This window comes from Macaca nemestrina, chromosome 8 (assembly GCF_043159975.1).
Source record: "Macaca nemestrina isolate mMacNem1 chromosome 8, mMacNem.hap1, whole genome shotgun sequence".
Taxonomy (NCBI): domain Eukaryota; kingdom Metazoa; phylum Chordata; class Mammalia; order Primates; family Cercopithecidae; genus Macaca; species Macaca nemestrina.
Window position 1 is genome coordinate 86,343,845 of NC_092132.1, and position 15,183 is coordinate 86,359,027.

The following is a 15,183-nucleotide window of genomic DNA, read 5'->3' on the forward strand; positions in this document are numbered from 1 at the left end:
TACTTTCTTTTCTTTTTATTCTTTTTCTGTTGTGGTGGTTGTTCTCTTTAAGGGCTTCTGTGCCTGTATCAGTTTTAATCCACTGTAAGACTTTGAGTCAACTGCCTTAAAAAGCCATCAAACCATTCTCTAAAAGCTGAAATTCTTCCTCTTCTTAAGTTACCACCTTCTCTAGAAAGATAATATATTTAATCCAGCAAATATGTTTCAGTTTTTGTCGTTTAGGCAATAAACATTTCAGAAGACCTATTATGTGCCAGCCCTAAGCCATAAAGAAACTAAAGATAAGGAAGGTATGCACCATTCCTTCTGGTGGCTCACAGTCTAGTGGAATCAATCCCCCAACAAAACCTGCCCCGAAACAGAGGGCTGCCTAGGGGAACCCAGAGCCTGCAGACAGCCCAGCCCTCAGTAAGGGGAGGTGAGGAGTCTACAAAACACTGCAACAAGTAAAAGGGAAGGAAGGCACTCTGGACAAAGAGGTGTGATTGTGTGTGGGACGCACTGGAGCACAGGAAGTGGGTGAGATAGGAACTGAGAGCAGAGTCTCATAACAAAATCAACATGGCTCTTCTCCTCTAGAAAGCAAGTGACAGCATGAAATAAATACATTTTTATATTGTAGGCTCCCCAGAAATACACTTTTGGAGGAGTTCTGAATATCCTGATAGCAGTTTTTAAAAGCCACCTGTATTAGGGTGCTCCAGAGAAACAAAACCAACTGGATGGATGGATAGATGATCGATCTATCTATCTATCTATCTATCTATCTATCTATCTATCTATCTATCTATCTATCTAAAGAGATTCAGTATAAGGAATTGGCTGACATGATTATGGATGCTGAGATGTCCCAAGACCTGCAGTTAGCAAGCTGGAGAGCCAGGAGAACTGATGGTGTAGTTCCAGACCAAAAGCTGGCAAGTTTGAGGTCCAATAAGAGCCAATGTTATTTCAAGTCATGCCCCAAAACAGTGAAAGACTGATGTCTCAGCTCAACAGTGAGGCAGGAGGAATTCATTTACTCTAGTCAGCCCTTACTATTCTAGTCAAGCCTTCAACTGATTGGCAGAGGCCCACCCACCTTGGGGAGAGCAATCTGCTTTACCAAGTCTATCAATTCACGTGTTAATCTCTCTCAGAAACACCTGCATGGATACCCAGAAGAATGTTTGACCAAATATCTGGGCAGCCCATGGCCTAGTCAAGTTGACATGTAGAATTAACCATCATTCCCTCTCTCGGTTTTCTGCCAGGCCAAATACTAGGTTGACAGCGCCTCACAACACTTAAAAAAATTCTCTCAATATCACAAATTCTGGATAATATACCAGTGTCATTGAGATAATGCCATCACTCTGCTTTGACCATTTTTGGATGTTATTTTCAGAATTGATAGCTAACTTATCATTATGATTCAGAATATATTGATATGTTCTGGTGATGAAGTGCATGGGCGGCTAAAAAGCCAGGGGCCTGGGTTTGCATTCCAGCCCTACCTCTCACAAGCTGTGTAACTTGAAGCATCTAGCTTAACTTATCTGTGCCTTTGTATCTTCTTTTGTAAAATGTAGGTAATAATAATACCTAACTCTTGGTTTTGTGATGCTTAAATCAGTTAATACATGTAAAGATACAGGTGGCAGGAACATAAAATGTGCTTAAAAATCTAGTTATAATGCTTACAGCCACATATCTTTTATAGTAAAATGCTGTTTTAGTCTTGGCCCAATATTACCTAAGTATTGGTACTTCTTGAGGAAAGAGTCTTCATCAAGAGCAGTAACACCGAATGTACTCAATTAGCGTACACGTTGGATAGACTCAACCCAAAACTTCAAAGCCTTTAGCTGGCTTGAGAACAACAACAGATTTAGAAAATGAGTTAGAGAAGATGAAATAGAAAGTAACACATTTATAGAATATGCACAGGCAGTGAAGTATTTGGTTCACTCCACTTCTTCAGTTTAGTTTGTTACAGTCAGAGAAACTGTCCGTATTTTAAATGGTTCCTTGGCACCTTCACATGCAAAACATTTGCAAACAAACCAGTGTACTCCAACAGTGGGTGCAGATGAAGAAATGTGCAGTGAGGCTCTTTGTTAGGTCTTGAGTTGTTAGGAGTAACAGGCAGATTGGCTGGGGCTGGCCTATCTTTGGGTTGAAAGAGTTCACCTGTTTGATGGGGCACGGTGGCTCATGCCTGTAATCCCAGCACTTTGGGAGGCTGAGGCAGGTGGATCACCTGAGGTTAAGAGTTCGAGACCCTGCCTCTACTAAAAGTACAAAAATTAGCCGGGCATGGTGGTGGGCACCTGTAGTCCCAGCTACTCGGGAGGCTGAGGCAGGAGAATCACTTGAACCTGGGAGGCGGAGGCTGCAGTGAGCTGCGATCGCGCCATTGCACTCAGCCTGGGTGACAGAGCGAAACTCTATCTCAAAAAAAAAAAAAAAAAAAAAAAAAAGAGTTCACCTGTTCAATGGAAAAGCAACCTGGGGTAAGTCACTTCAACTCCAGGTTCATGAGCCAGTTGACAGAGCAACCAAAACACCCAGTTGTGTTATTTTTTATTTGCTCTAACAACATCTTTCAATAAGTAATTTCATTATGTTTAGATAAGTCGTTCACATAACGTGAAATATATTTATAGGGTGATGTGTGAAGAAATCCTTTGATTCTCTGAGCTTAGTCTCGTGAGTGCTTCCATGTCTTTAGGGAGGTCTTTATTTACAGCTTATGTTGATGTGAACTTTCAGGGCACCCACTCTGGCGATGACAGTTTAGAGGCTGTGGAGCGACCCTCATGTTGGTGTAACCTTCTTCTGCTAGCAGTTCATAGGTGGTGGAATGAGATCTCTATAATACAATATTTTTTATGTTCTGATATAACACCATTTTTTCATAGTACATAAAGTATGAAGTATGTCCATAATACCATGGTTTGCACCACTATCAATAACACTATTCTGTCTCGAAAAGTAATTATTCAGACTTTCAATTCCCCATGTCTGAAATTAGCCCACCAATGAAAGTATATTCAGACCCAGCTCTGTGAAGTTACTGTGTTTGTCCATTTGATTATTACCTTGGAAAAATTCTTCCTCTAACTAAAAAAAGAAATGCTTTGCTCATCTGTCAAGTGACTAAAAATAGCTGAGGATTAAGTCTGAATAGAGTGATAACTACTTTCAAAACCCCAAATAATGAAAAGTATGTTGTCGTTGTTGTTGTCGTTGTTGTTGTTGTTGCTTGAACTATTGGAGAGTTCTCCAGTTGTTCTGCCCCTGCGAATTTCTTTCTTCCAGCCTTTTCCTAATTTGAAAATTTGCACATGAATTTCTATGCATTTTTAATACATGAATTCGATATCTTTGAAAAATTTCAGAAAGGAGTATTTCATTGTGCCTGTATATTTTTATTATTTATTGTTATTATCATTCTTAGCCATGGTTATAGTGGCACATGCTCTTTTCAAATATTATTATAAAGTTAAATTTTTCTTCATCAGAAGGTTATTATGATGCCAGTTTTAGTCTATTGTGAAAACTCTGCACTTTTTCTTTTTTTGAGAGCTAAACTCAGAATGCACTGAGCTGTGCCTTCGTGTATTTTTCGTTATTCTTTTCTTTCAGAAATCATGCCATTCATTTAATACTTCATTACAACTGAACTGCAATATGTATACATGGCGTGCAAAATGAGCCATTTTGTTTTAAAACAGATTGCAGATGAAAGGAAACCATTCATTTCTTGCTTGCTTGCTGTAATTACTAGAGCACTAATTACTCCAAATCACTGACATCCAGGGTCAGTAAGGATGACAACAGAAACATCAAAGAAAAGATGTGGCTCGCTTACTGTGACAGATTTTCCGTAGTCCCAGCCGCAGTATTTTTTTATGGCTACTGTTTTCCAGTTTGATGGTTAAAAAACAAAGCAAAACAAAACAAATAAAAACCAAACATACCCGCAGTCAAGATTGCTGAATGTTTACTATTATTTCATTCGCAGTTTGACGGTGAGAACATGTATATGAGCATGACAGAGCCGAGCCAGGACTATGTGCCAGCCAGCCAGGTGGGTTAATTAATCTTCTCTGCCTTGTTTCAAATTGTAATTAAACAAATTCAAAGAGTTGCATTGCAAATGAGTAGCACTATCAGTAACTGCCGCAATCAGGAATAATCATAATTTATAAACAAAGCATTTAAGCCTTGTTTCCAGTTAATGAGATAGAGCTGATAAAACACCAGAGTTGGCATTTGTTGAAAGATACTACCTTGTTTCCTCTCCAGAACGGCAAGCAGCTGTTTTGCCAGCATGATCTTTCCTAAACAGTTGTTTTACCTTTAGGAAATAAAGTCTTTACAGGTGCAGGTTATTTGTGCTTCTGACTGTAGACGATTTAATCATTATAAGCTACACGTGTCACAAATAGCTTTAATTATCAACGGTTGGGGCCATTTTCAACAAAATGTAATGTTCGTAACCCAAATCCCATGGCGGGTGGGGCTAGAAGGCCGCTTTTACGATCTCCTGGGAAGGTAAGGAGTTGGGGCTGGGGAGGAGCTTTCAGGCCAAAAAAACATGATCTGATTGAAACCTTTCAAGGGCACCTTTGTATACATTTCACTGGGAATAGTTGACAAGGTATTTAATCATGAGAAATGACAACAAAAGTCCAATGAGAATGTAAATGGTTACATTTATGAAAGTAAATGTTTGACTATTTATTTTTAGATACTTAAGACCAGATCCTTTAATTCAGTGGAACATTTAAAGCCAAACTATAACTGCCCTTGGATACCAGTATAACGTAAAATATGAGAACATTGTAAGCAAAAATAAATAAGTGAAAAAGTGAAAGCAAGGAACAGTTCACAGGAGCATTTTGTTGACACAAACATGTTTTTTTCTAGAATGGTAAAAATCGTGGTAGATTGGAGTTTCATATATTAGTAATTCCAAAATAAACTTAATAATATTCAGTGCCTACATATCCACACATACAGATTTAATAACTAGAAGGGGTTGGGGAATGGGTTGGGAGGGAGCATAAAACTTCTTTTTCTTCATTAAGGTTGTCAGTGAATTAAATCTAATGTATATGTTAAGGATGCACTCTGACCAAAATGGCTCATGCTTAACTGAAAACAGAGGCAGGCCTGCATCTCCCTGAACTTTGCATTTAGAAGTCATTAGGATCACTGCCTTCTCTGGCAGATATTCTGGAAACTACACTGTATTGTTCAGCTGAAAAGGTCATCACGAAGTTCAAAGATCCTGACTACATTGCCTTCCATTCAACTGAGCTGATCACTCTAAGAATACCTTTGGAAGGCTGAGCTTTGCATTTAGAAATCTTCCTTAACTGAATTCATTTGGCTAAGTAGCCTCCGAGATCCATAGGTAGTTCTGAATAGGACTGTTTGATTAAAAAATGAAAAATGTTACTATTAATTTTCTTCTAACCATCAATCCCAAAACTGTACTGACAAGTTTAGTATTACTATTAGATTAAAGCAACCTGGTATCATCTCTTTGGTGCCTTTAGGGTTTTGAAGTGTAAGGGCTAATTGAATTTGTTTGAAACAGTAGAAACACAAACTCAATAAATGATGGCTGTTATAAAGCAGCTGCTCCCTCTTAGAGAATCATTATGTCGGTCTTAAAGAGTTTTGGATAAAGGATTGGAAATTCAGAACATATACATCATAATGACTTGGCTCCTTAGATTTTAAAATTCAAGTACAATGCCTAATATTAAGCCCTTACTGAAATCCAACAACTAACATTGTTTTTCTTCATATGTCAGTCAGGAGTTAGTAAGAATGTTTTGAACACCAGTGATAATTTGTAAAGAAGAGCCCCAAATACTTTTGTGCTTTTTAAAGATAGAGCAGGCTTGTGAGCCAGAAAGAAACACTTAAAAAATAATGTGCCATATATGAAAATGTTTTTAGAATGTGCTGTTTTAAAATTCAGACTACTGTAAGGTAATACATGCTCTGGAGAAAAATAAACTTCACAAATTACATAAGTTGAATGGCCTTAGCTAAATTTTACACTTAACATTCCTTTTGTTTACTATAATATGGTATGTTCAAGAATTCATTACCAGGTATTCTTTTAGGGAATTTTAATCAATTTACTCCTTTAGGCAACCATAAATAAGATTTTAGTCATCCTGCAGGGAAAAAAAAATAGTTTTTTCCTTTTCCTACATAACATCAAACATCTGCATAGTTTAGTAATCCAAGACAACTTGCCTCATAGCATCACTCAACAATTATAATTCCTGTTCAATTTTCAAATCAGTACATGCTTTGGGACTTATAGACTAAGTTGCTAAGTAGCAACATATGGCACACTACTGCTCCTGTGATGTTGCTGCAAGCAAATAGCATAATTCTAAACTTGAAATGATTTTTATAGAAAGCCAATGCTGGAACTGCTCCAGAAATGGAAGTACACTGTAAAAATTAATGATATTCTTTTAGACAGTCCAAAGGGCTCTTTGGCACTATCTACTGCATGCATTCTCTACCTCTTAAGCTAGAGTATACAAATCCTTAAAACTTTTTTGCATATAGTTTTATAATTGATAGGCAACTTTTAAATTGAATATACCACCTTATAGTAAGCCTGACAAGTATATAATAAAAACTCGTAAGATTTCCATTTTACTCTGGCACCATTCTTGGAATATTGACTGTTTTCTCCTATAATAGCTATTAAGTGTGCTGGTCACTCAGTGCTTTAATTTAAACATCATTTAACTTTTTTCTTACACTGGTTAGAATTTGAACCAGCAATTCAAGACTTCTTTGTGTGTTTCCAAACCCTGGCTAAAGGCACCTTGTTGCTTAATACCTCCTGAACTTTGTCCCGTTAAGAGTTTGTGGGAGAATGTGAGTGGGCTAATGAAAGGAAGCCAGATGAGCAGCTTGTCAGAAACCCACTTCTTTGCCATTCTGAACTTGTCATGTTTGATTGAGATGACAGTATCTAGACCAGAAGGACACAAAGTAGCAATATGTAGGATGAACAAGTCTAGAGATGTAACCTGCAACATGAGGACTAGAGTTAATAATACGGTATTTAGGGCTGGGCGTGGTGGCTCACGCCTGTAATCCCAGCACTTTGGGAGGCTGAGGTGGTGAATCACTTGAGGTCAGGTTTGAGACCAACCTGGCTAACATGGTGAAACCCTATCTCTACTAAAAATACAAAAATTAGCCAGGCATGGTGGTGTGTGCCTGTAATCCCAGCCACTCCAGAGTCTCTACTCCGGAGGCTGAAGGCAGGAGAATCGCTTGAACCCACGAGGTGGAGGTTGCAGTGAGCTGAGATCACACCACTGCACTGTAGCCTGGGCAACAGAGTGAGATTATGTCTCAAAATAATAATAATAATATAGTATTTGGGATGTTTGCTAAGTGAGTACGTTTTAGCTGTTCTTGCCATACACACACAAAATAGGTAACTCTGTGAGATGATAGATATGTTAATTTGCTTCACTATATTAACTGTTTTATTATCTATATGTGTATCATAACATGTTATATGACTTAAATCTATACAATAAAACGTATCTTATAAAATATCTGGACCAATATGCTGCCGGCAGAACAAAACAGAGGGGTATTGGGCTTCCCACCTCAGAAATTTCTCTAGAATTTTCTCAGCCCACTCAGATATGCATGCTCTGGGGTTCTCTTATCTCCCCATAAAACTTCAGCCCCTTTCTCCAGCTCCTAGAATAGTTGTAGTACCTTTCATAGTCCTTTATATGAGGCTGTCGTCACAATATAAATGTTCATCTAAATTAAATAACGTCAAAAGAAGCAGAAGAGAAGTCTAGTTCTCTTCATGAGAACTTTCTACAGCACTAGGTTATTTAATTTGATTTTTCAGGTTTGAATATGTACCATGGCTTTCCCCCATTCTTTCCTCTTCTGAGTCAGTTTCAAGAATGTCCTTTTCTCCCAGGCGTGGTGGCTCATGCCTGTAATCCCAGCACTTTGGGAGGCCAAAGTGGGTGGATCACCTGAGGTCAGGAGTTCGAGATCAGCCTGGCCAACACAACAAAGCCCTGTCTCTACTAAAAATACAAAAATTAGCCGGGCATGGTGGAGTGCACCTGTAATCCCAGCTACTCGGGAGACTGAGGCAGGAGAATTGCTTGAACCCAGGAGGCGGAGGTTGCAGTGAGCCAAGATCACGCCACTGCACTCCAGCCAAGGTGACAGAGGGAGACTCTGTCTCAAAAAGAAAGAAAGAAAAAGAAAAAAAGAGAGAGAGAGAGAGAAAGGAAGGAAAGAAGGAAGGAAGGAAGGAAGGAAGGAAGGAAGGAAGGAAGGAAGGAAGGAAGGAAGGAAGGAAGGAAGGAAGGAAGGAAGGAAGGAGGGAAGGAAGGAGGGAAGGAAGGAGGGAAGGAGGGAAGGAGGGAAGGAAGGAAGGAAAGAAGGAAAGAAGGAAAGAGTGTCCTTTTCCATGGCTGCCTGTTTGTTCGTTCTGTGTTTTCCACCAATGCCCTCAACTCAGGGACTTGGCTCTTCACATGCCTGCCTCAGTTGAAGTACTGTCTGAAAAGATCAAGAAGGACTGATCTTTTTTATACAAGAAATAATACTTTAATATTAAGGAAGAATGAGAAGATTTTTCTGGCATCAGGTTATGGAAAAGCTCAGGTTACTTGATTGAACCAGATTTTTAATAAATCACTTCCTCTTAGACCTTGACCTTTGCTCTGCTAAACTATTTCCTTCTGTTTGGTTCCCCGCCTTGCTCCCTTCATTCCCTCCCTCCTTCCCCACCACCTTCCTGCTTTCATTCCTTTCTTCCTTCTTCTTTCCATGAAAAGTTATCCTTTAAGCTTGAACTATTTTTTGTTGTTCATTATAAGCATTATAGTAAATCCTAAATATTAAATATCCTGGCCCGAGATCATATTTTAGAGGATTCTGAGATTGTGAGCAGTTTTCTCTCTCCCCACCTCCAGCCCCCTCTGGAATTCTGTCTCTTACTTGGTCCCTCAAATCTCAAGATTAAAAATAAGAATGATAAAATATAGCAATATTATGTTTTCCTGGAATCAGTTACAACTAAGCATTTGACATACAGTTCATAAAGTACATTTTGAATATAAAATTGAAGAGCATATATATATCCAGGTCAGCTTTCATGTGAATTTGAGGTTTGATTTCTAACTCCACTGGGCACCTGTCCCTGATAGCAGCTCAAATTCGACATATCAGTTCATCAAACCACAACTCATCACCTCCCACCTGCTTCCTCACCCCCAATCTTCTCTTTTTTCTTTACTGCTTATAATCAGAAGTGTTAACACCACCTCTTCAAACACCCAAGACAGAGACTTGGGGAGTCTCCCTCGTCATTCAGCCTTTGGTTAATTTCAGATAGTGTTGATTCTACTTTTTGGCCTATCTATTGAATCCATCTCCTCTTTTCCAGCTACATAATTTCTGCCTTCATTATAGGCCTCACAGTTTCTCATGAACTCCTCTTACCTTCTCTCATTTCCTTTTCCTCATCTTTGCTGAATGGTACACACCTCAGTGCCTTGCCATTGTCTACAAGGCTGCTTTATCATGGCGTGTATTTGTCCCTGGGTGGCACATGGCACACGGGCATCACCAGGGATGTCCTTGTCTTGCTCCCCTGATTGTGAGCTCTTGAAGGTAGGACTCACTCTTGTTTCTGTCTGGCTTTCCTGTGCCAGGAATAGTGTTTGACATATCAGAGGTATGCAGCATTGTTTGTTGAAAGATGAGCAAATCAGCTAAAATATTTTATGTACATTTTTTTTAATCACATGAATACTTAGAGTCTTCCATTGCAATGATTCTTGACCCTGCATTGCAGACATTTAGCAAATCCAGCCCTACCCTGTCATGGCAGTAGGACACTTTATCTTCGTGCCAGTGCCCTTATATATTAACAAAAGGTTCCAGCACTCCCTCCTCCTTGGAGAATTATTTCAAGTACAAGACTCAAAGAGTTAACATGATAATAAACTAGATAATGACAGTCAATGCTTTTTACAGTAACATCAGGCTGTTGTTTATCATCAGCAATGCAATGGAATTGGAAATAGTAGTGTGCTCCAAATTTCTTTTTGTACAATATTCTCTCAAATCTGCTGTTAGAATTATGTTTTAAGATTTACAAATATATTAATGACTCTCTATTTGTTTAATTTCGTGTTTTCCTAATGAGAAAATTCTCCAGGTTAGAGTGTAAATGAGGTATGACAAAAAAGGCCTAGAAAGTGTAATATTTTTAGAGTACTTTTGAAAAACAAATCTCCTTACTGTGGGTCATAACATCTCCATGATTGTGACATAAATTTGAACTGTAAATTGGACCAATTCCTTTTAGATTAGTTCCTTTTGGCAGAAATTTCAGAAGTAACATTAAGTTGACTTTTTGACCATTGACCCAACAGAATGATAAAGCTGCCATGCTCTGAGTAATCGAGTTAGCCCAACAAAGTCTGGCATCTTAACAAGCCCAGACTAGTTACTCAAACCAGTCTTCAGTGTAACATTCAAATGATTACTCTGTGCAGTCCCGGAGGTATTCATTACAGACAAAATTGCTCTTGTTGCCTTGCATACAAGCTGAGTTTTCAATGGGAAATGAAAGGATGCCTGGAAAAATAGGCCACCTAATTAAGTTAAACTACTCTAGCATTTGGCTTGACATCTTCATTACTCAAAATTAAAAAGATGCTTCACTTGAGCACACAAGTTACTATTGTTTATGTTGTTTTCTTCCTAAATTGGCTTCTTACATGGAAGTCTGTTTTTCAGCATTATATCTTGAAATAGCTCACATAATTCTTACAGTTTATAAAAATGTCTTAATAGCTGTATGGATACTGAATACAGGCACCATACAAATATATATCTTAGGGCTTGGGATAGTCAAACACACATTGGCCTTTCTGCATATTTTGTTGACCGACCACATTGATGTTGTTGAACTTTAGGTAATTCTTGACCCATCTAGTCTTTATTATTTTAGTTGGGTATTGACTCCATTAGCTATAAATGATCATCTACATGAAAATATGAATTCCTAAAAAGAAAAAAAAAGAAATAGGCCATAATGTTTAAACTGAAATTCATTTGTCCAGTAAAAGTGTTTTATATCAACCTCACCAGCAGAGGAACTATTTTAGGAACATTTTAAAACATAAACACATGTAGAGCACACCATCTACTGATTGCCAGTTTCTACTCATTGACACTAATGAGGCTGCTGACAGGTTAAATGTTGTGTATCATATACATTTCCAAGCTGTGGGATTTGTGAATATAAGACTCATTTTTTATTTGTTTCTGGGTAGGCATGAGAATTTTAGAATAATTGTCAAATAGTGTGTTTTATCAAGTATTAGGGACATGTATTTCAGTGACAAAAATTATGAAAATATCTGAATGGAATAGCATTAGTGGTAAAAACAGATTCTCAAAACCTCGCGCTCCATATGGAGCATGATTTATTCAATGGACAGATGTCAAGTGATGCCAGCACATTTAGGCGTTGGAGGGAGGAGTTGTGGCACTACTGCAGACTGACCAGTTGTGTGGTAGCATTTGATACATTTTGAAAGCAGCCATTTGGCTTATTTACAATTATATTTTGAACAATTTTTTTTTCTTTAGCATGTGAACAATTATAAAAAACTAAATGATCCTTCCTGTTAAATTTTGCAATTATAACATGCTATATTCTTTTCTGGTTGCACATAATAAACCTGTCACTGAAGAATGCCCTCCAAAATAAGTATAGTATTTCAATTTAAGAATAGTAATGTGTTGAATATTGTCACCTGTCTATGCTAGCTCCGTTTCCAAGGTGCTTAAAGATTGTTTTAAAGAAACACTGAATTTTCAATATGTCACTATGTTAAGTAAAAGCACTTTTGCCCATTTTTACTGTAAAAAACAGTGGGGCTTAGAAAAGTTAAGGTGTTTTCCAACCACCCCAATGTCTTCTGAGACCTCCTTCTGTGTATCCTCACCTGCCACCTCAAACACCTTTAAAAAAGAGCCAAGTTTCCCTCTGCAGTTTCAGTTCCTCAGTTTGGGAGCAGACCTAGCTAGACTTCCCAGAAACACAAAGAGGGTTTTAGTGTAATCTTTATCCATATCTGTATTGTTTTTCTTTCTCCTGTGTTCTTTCTGATCTATATTATTTTATAGTTTGAGTATTTAAAAATGTAACTATAACCCTAATGATTTGAAATTAATTGGTGGCTATCTTAGAAAATGTTCTCCATACATTCTTTGCTGTTCATAAATTAGGATAATTGATGCTGTCGGTAGCAAAGCCAAACAAGTGACTTCTAAGGCCCAGCATCAGATTATTCAAATGTAATAGCCTGATCTGAAACTCCCAAGGGTTCTGATGGTCATGATTTGAGCCCAGTAATGAAGGCTTTTCTGGGCCTTCCAGCATTTCAGGAGAGGCCTTCCTTCAAGAAGAGCTAAGCCTACTGTTTGTTGTTATTCTCCAAAATCACAAAGAGAGTGACCTTGGAGGAAATGGGAGTGGGGGACAATAGGGATGCTGGGTGAGACTGGGTCAGCAGCTCTATACAGAAATTGCCTTCAGGGATGCCGAGACTTCCCTGTACTATGGGTGCAAAGGTTTTTTGTTTCTTGGGTTTTTTTTATTTATTATGCTCTGACCTCAATGAAACTTCTTGCTTTTAAAGATGATGATAAATTTCAGTAGTAGGAAGCTTCTTCTTGCCTGGAAGTTTAAGTCAGTACCCTCCTCTCCCAGTGTCCCGAAAGAATTGGATTTATAATAATAATAGCTGTCAGTTGGAAGCTACCAGTTTCTGACAAGGAACTAAACAAAATCTACACACTTACTTTCTCATTTGATCCTTACAACAATTCAGTGAGGATGAGAGAGCTAGAGTGACTTACCAGACCTCCAAAAGATAGTAAATATCAGAGCTAGGATTCTGGCCTTGGAAGGTCTAAGGCTTCTGTCAAACTCCATCCTTGGTCAGCTAGGCTTAATTTTATTTTAGAACTTTAAGGACAAAATGTTGACATACTTCAGTTCTAAAGAGTATTGAGATAACTGCAATGTGTTACATGTGTGAGAATACTCTGGGAAATATTAGCTTATGCCAAATGAAACCATGGATGCTTTACCATTTCTTATTTACAAAGCAGTAATTTCATACTTGTGCACACATAAAAGCTGAACAATCACGCAGTGGATATTTGCTGTCCCTGGATTCCTTGTTGCAGAGCAGTGATTCTTCCCTCCCCTTCTCAGCCAGCTTTTGCCATGCCTGTGCCACCACTGCCCAGTCCTTTCCCTCCACACTCCACTGCTTTTCTTGCCCAAGTCCAGGACTCTTTTCCCACCCTAGTTTCTCTTCCTTTTCCCCTCCAGAAGATAAACTACAGGAAGTCTTTCCACAGAAGACATCTCACCCTCCCTCCACTCTTCCCTAGAAATCCCACTTCTGGGGAACTGAACATTGAGGGGTCTTACCGTCATTAACATGGGGGAAACTGTCTTCATTTTTTCAACTTTTTTTTTCCACATCCCTATCTTTAGCATAAGCTTTCTTTGTAGGAAAGATCTAGCAAGTGAGATGAGCTCCAGTATTTAGAGAGATGCACTTGCAACTCTTCCCTGGGAGGAGGAATTGCATATCAGCGTGGGATGAGTAGAAATAGGAGCTTCTTTTTCTCCTTTCTGGACCCCTTGATTAAGAGCACAGGCTTTCTATTAGCTCTGGTCCTCCGCTAATTTGGCTTCTTCATGCAGAATGTGAGTTTGCACCCAGCATTTGCTGATTTCTCCTCAAGAGACAAAATAAAAATGATTGGCCATGAATAGATACATACAGCATGTATTTTTATATGTATATATGAAATATACACATATATGAAATATATACATATTTATTTTATATTTTATATACATATAGAAATAGCCCAACACTGAATGCTCAACTCCATGCTGGTTGCCTGCATATGACTTAGCAAACAGAACCTAGCCTTAAGCAAAAATCAATTTAACACATTTCTTTTAAAAAATAAAAATTTATTAAAACTTAAAGGCTGCACGTGATTTAAAATAGTATATTAAAACCTAATACATTGCAATCAATTGTTAACAGTAAACAATGTCTGTATAATGTTTCTTTGGGATTCCCATCTACCCAACTAGTTCTATAAATGCAGACAAATAATTTAACCTCTCTGGAACTCATTTTTCTCATATGCAAAGTTCAAGGACGATTTCTTAGGTTTCTTCTTGAGCAAGCATTCTATGATTCCATTTGAGCATAAGTAGAGAACTGTAGAAGGTTATCCTAAGGAAATAAGTGGATTAAGTTATTTGTCATGGTGTGGTTTGCAACAGCAAAATCTGAAACATCCTAAATGTTCAAAATGGAGAACTGATAGAATAAATGATAGAACATGAATACAATATGCAGCCATTTAAACAATAATGTTGATGGTATTTACTAGCATGGAAAATTATTCACAATCTGTTTTAAGTCATCACATTAAATTATATAATGGTGTAATAATAAAAATATAGCTAACATTTATTTATTGCTTCTTTGAACCAGTGTATTACTCGAAGTATTTCCATTATCTCATTTGTCATATTTAATCCTGATATATCCTTAATGAATTGAAGACTAATGTCATCCCTATTTTATAGCTTTGGAAACTGAGACTTATAGAAATTAAGTAAATACATCTACCAAGGGATGAGCTGAGATTTGTATTTAGCATTTCCAGCTCCAAAATCAGAGCTCAATTATCTGACTTTTGTTAGGGAAAACAAAAACAAAAGCTCAAAACAAACTAGCAAATAGGCACTAAAAAGAATCTCGAAAGACACACATTTTTATGTTTTGCTCCTGAGTGGTTGGATTAAAGGTGATTTTTTTTCTTATATATATTTTCTAATTTTTTTAAACTAGTTAACATGGGTTATTTAAAAAATAAAGCCAAAAAATATGGAACTGAATCTCAGAATGTATGAACTCAATATGAGAATTGAAAAAGTCTAGATGATTAAAAAATATAGATTGCATTGTATATAAAATTATGTGCTGAATGATGAAATTAAATACTTCAGTTACCCCTTTTAACATT

At 37.6% G+C, this 15,183-nt stretch overlaps 1 protein-coding gene across 1 annotated transcript in view; it reads left to right on the forward strand.

Annotated features, from left to right (window-relative positions):
• Positions 1 to 15,183, forward strand: part of LOC105482241 (thymocyte selection associated high mobility group box) — a 312,721-nt gene that overhangs the window by 157,129 nt on the left and 140,409 nt on the right. Inside the window, exon 2 of the mRNA XM_011742265.3 lies at positions 4,013 to 4,078. Coding sequence (XP_011740567.1) covers positions 4,013 to 4,078 — 66 coding nt within the window. The remainder of the gene's footprint in view (positions 1 to 4,012; positions 4,079 to 15,183) is intronic.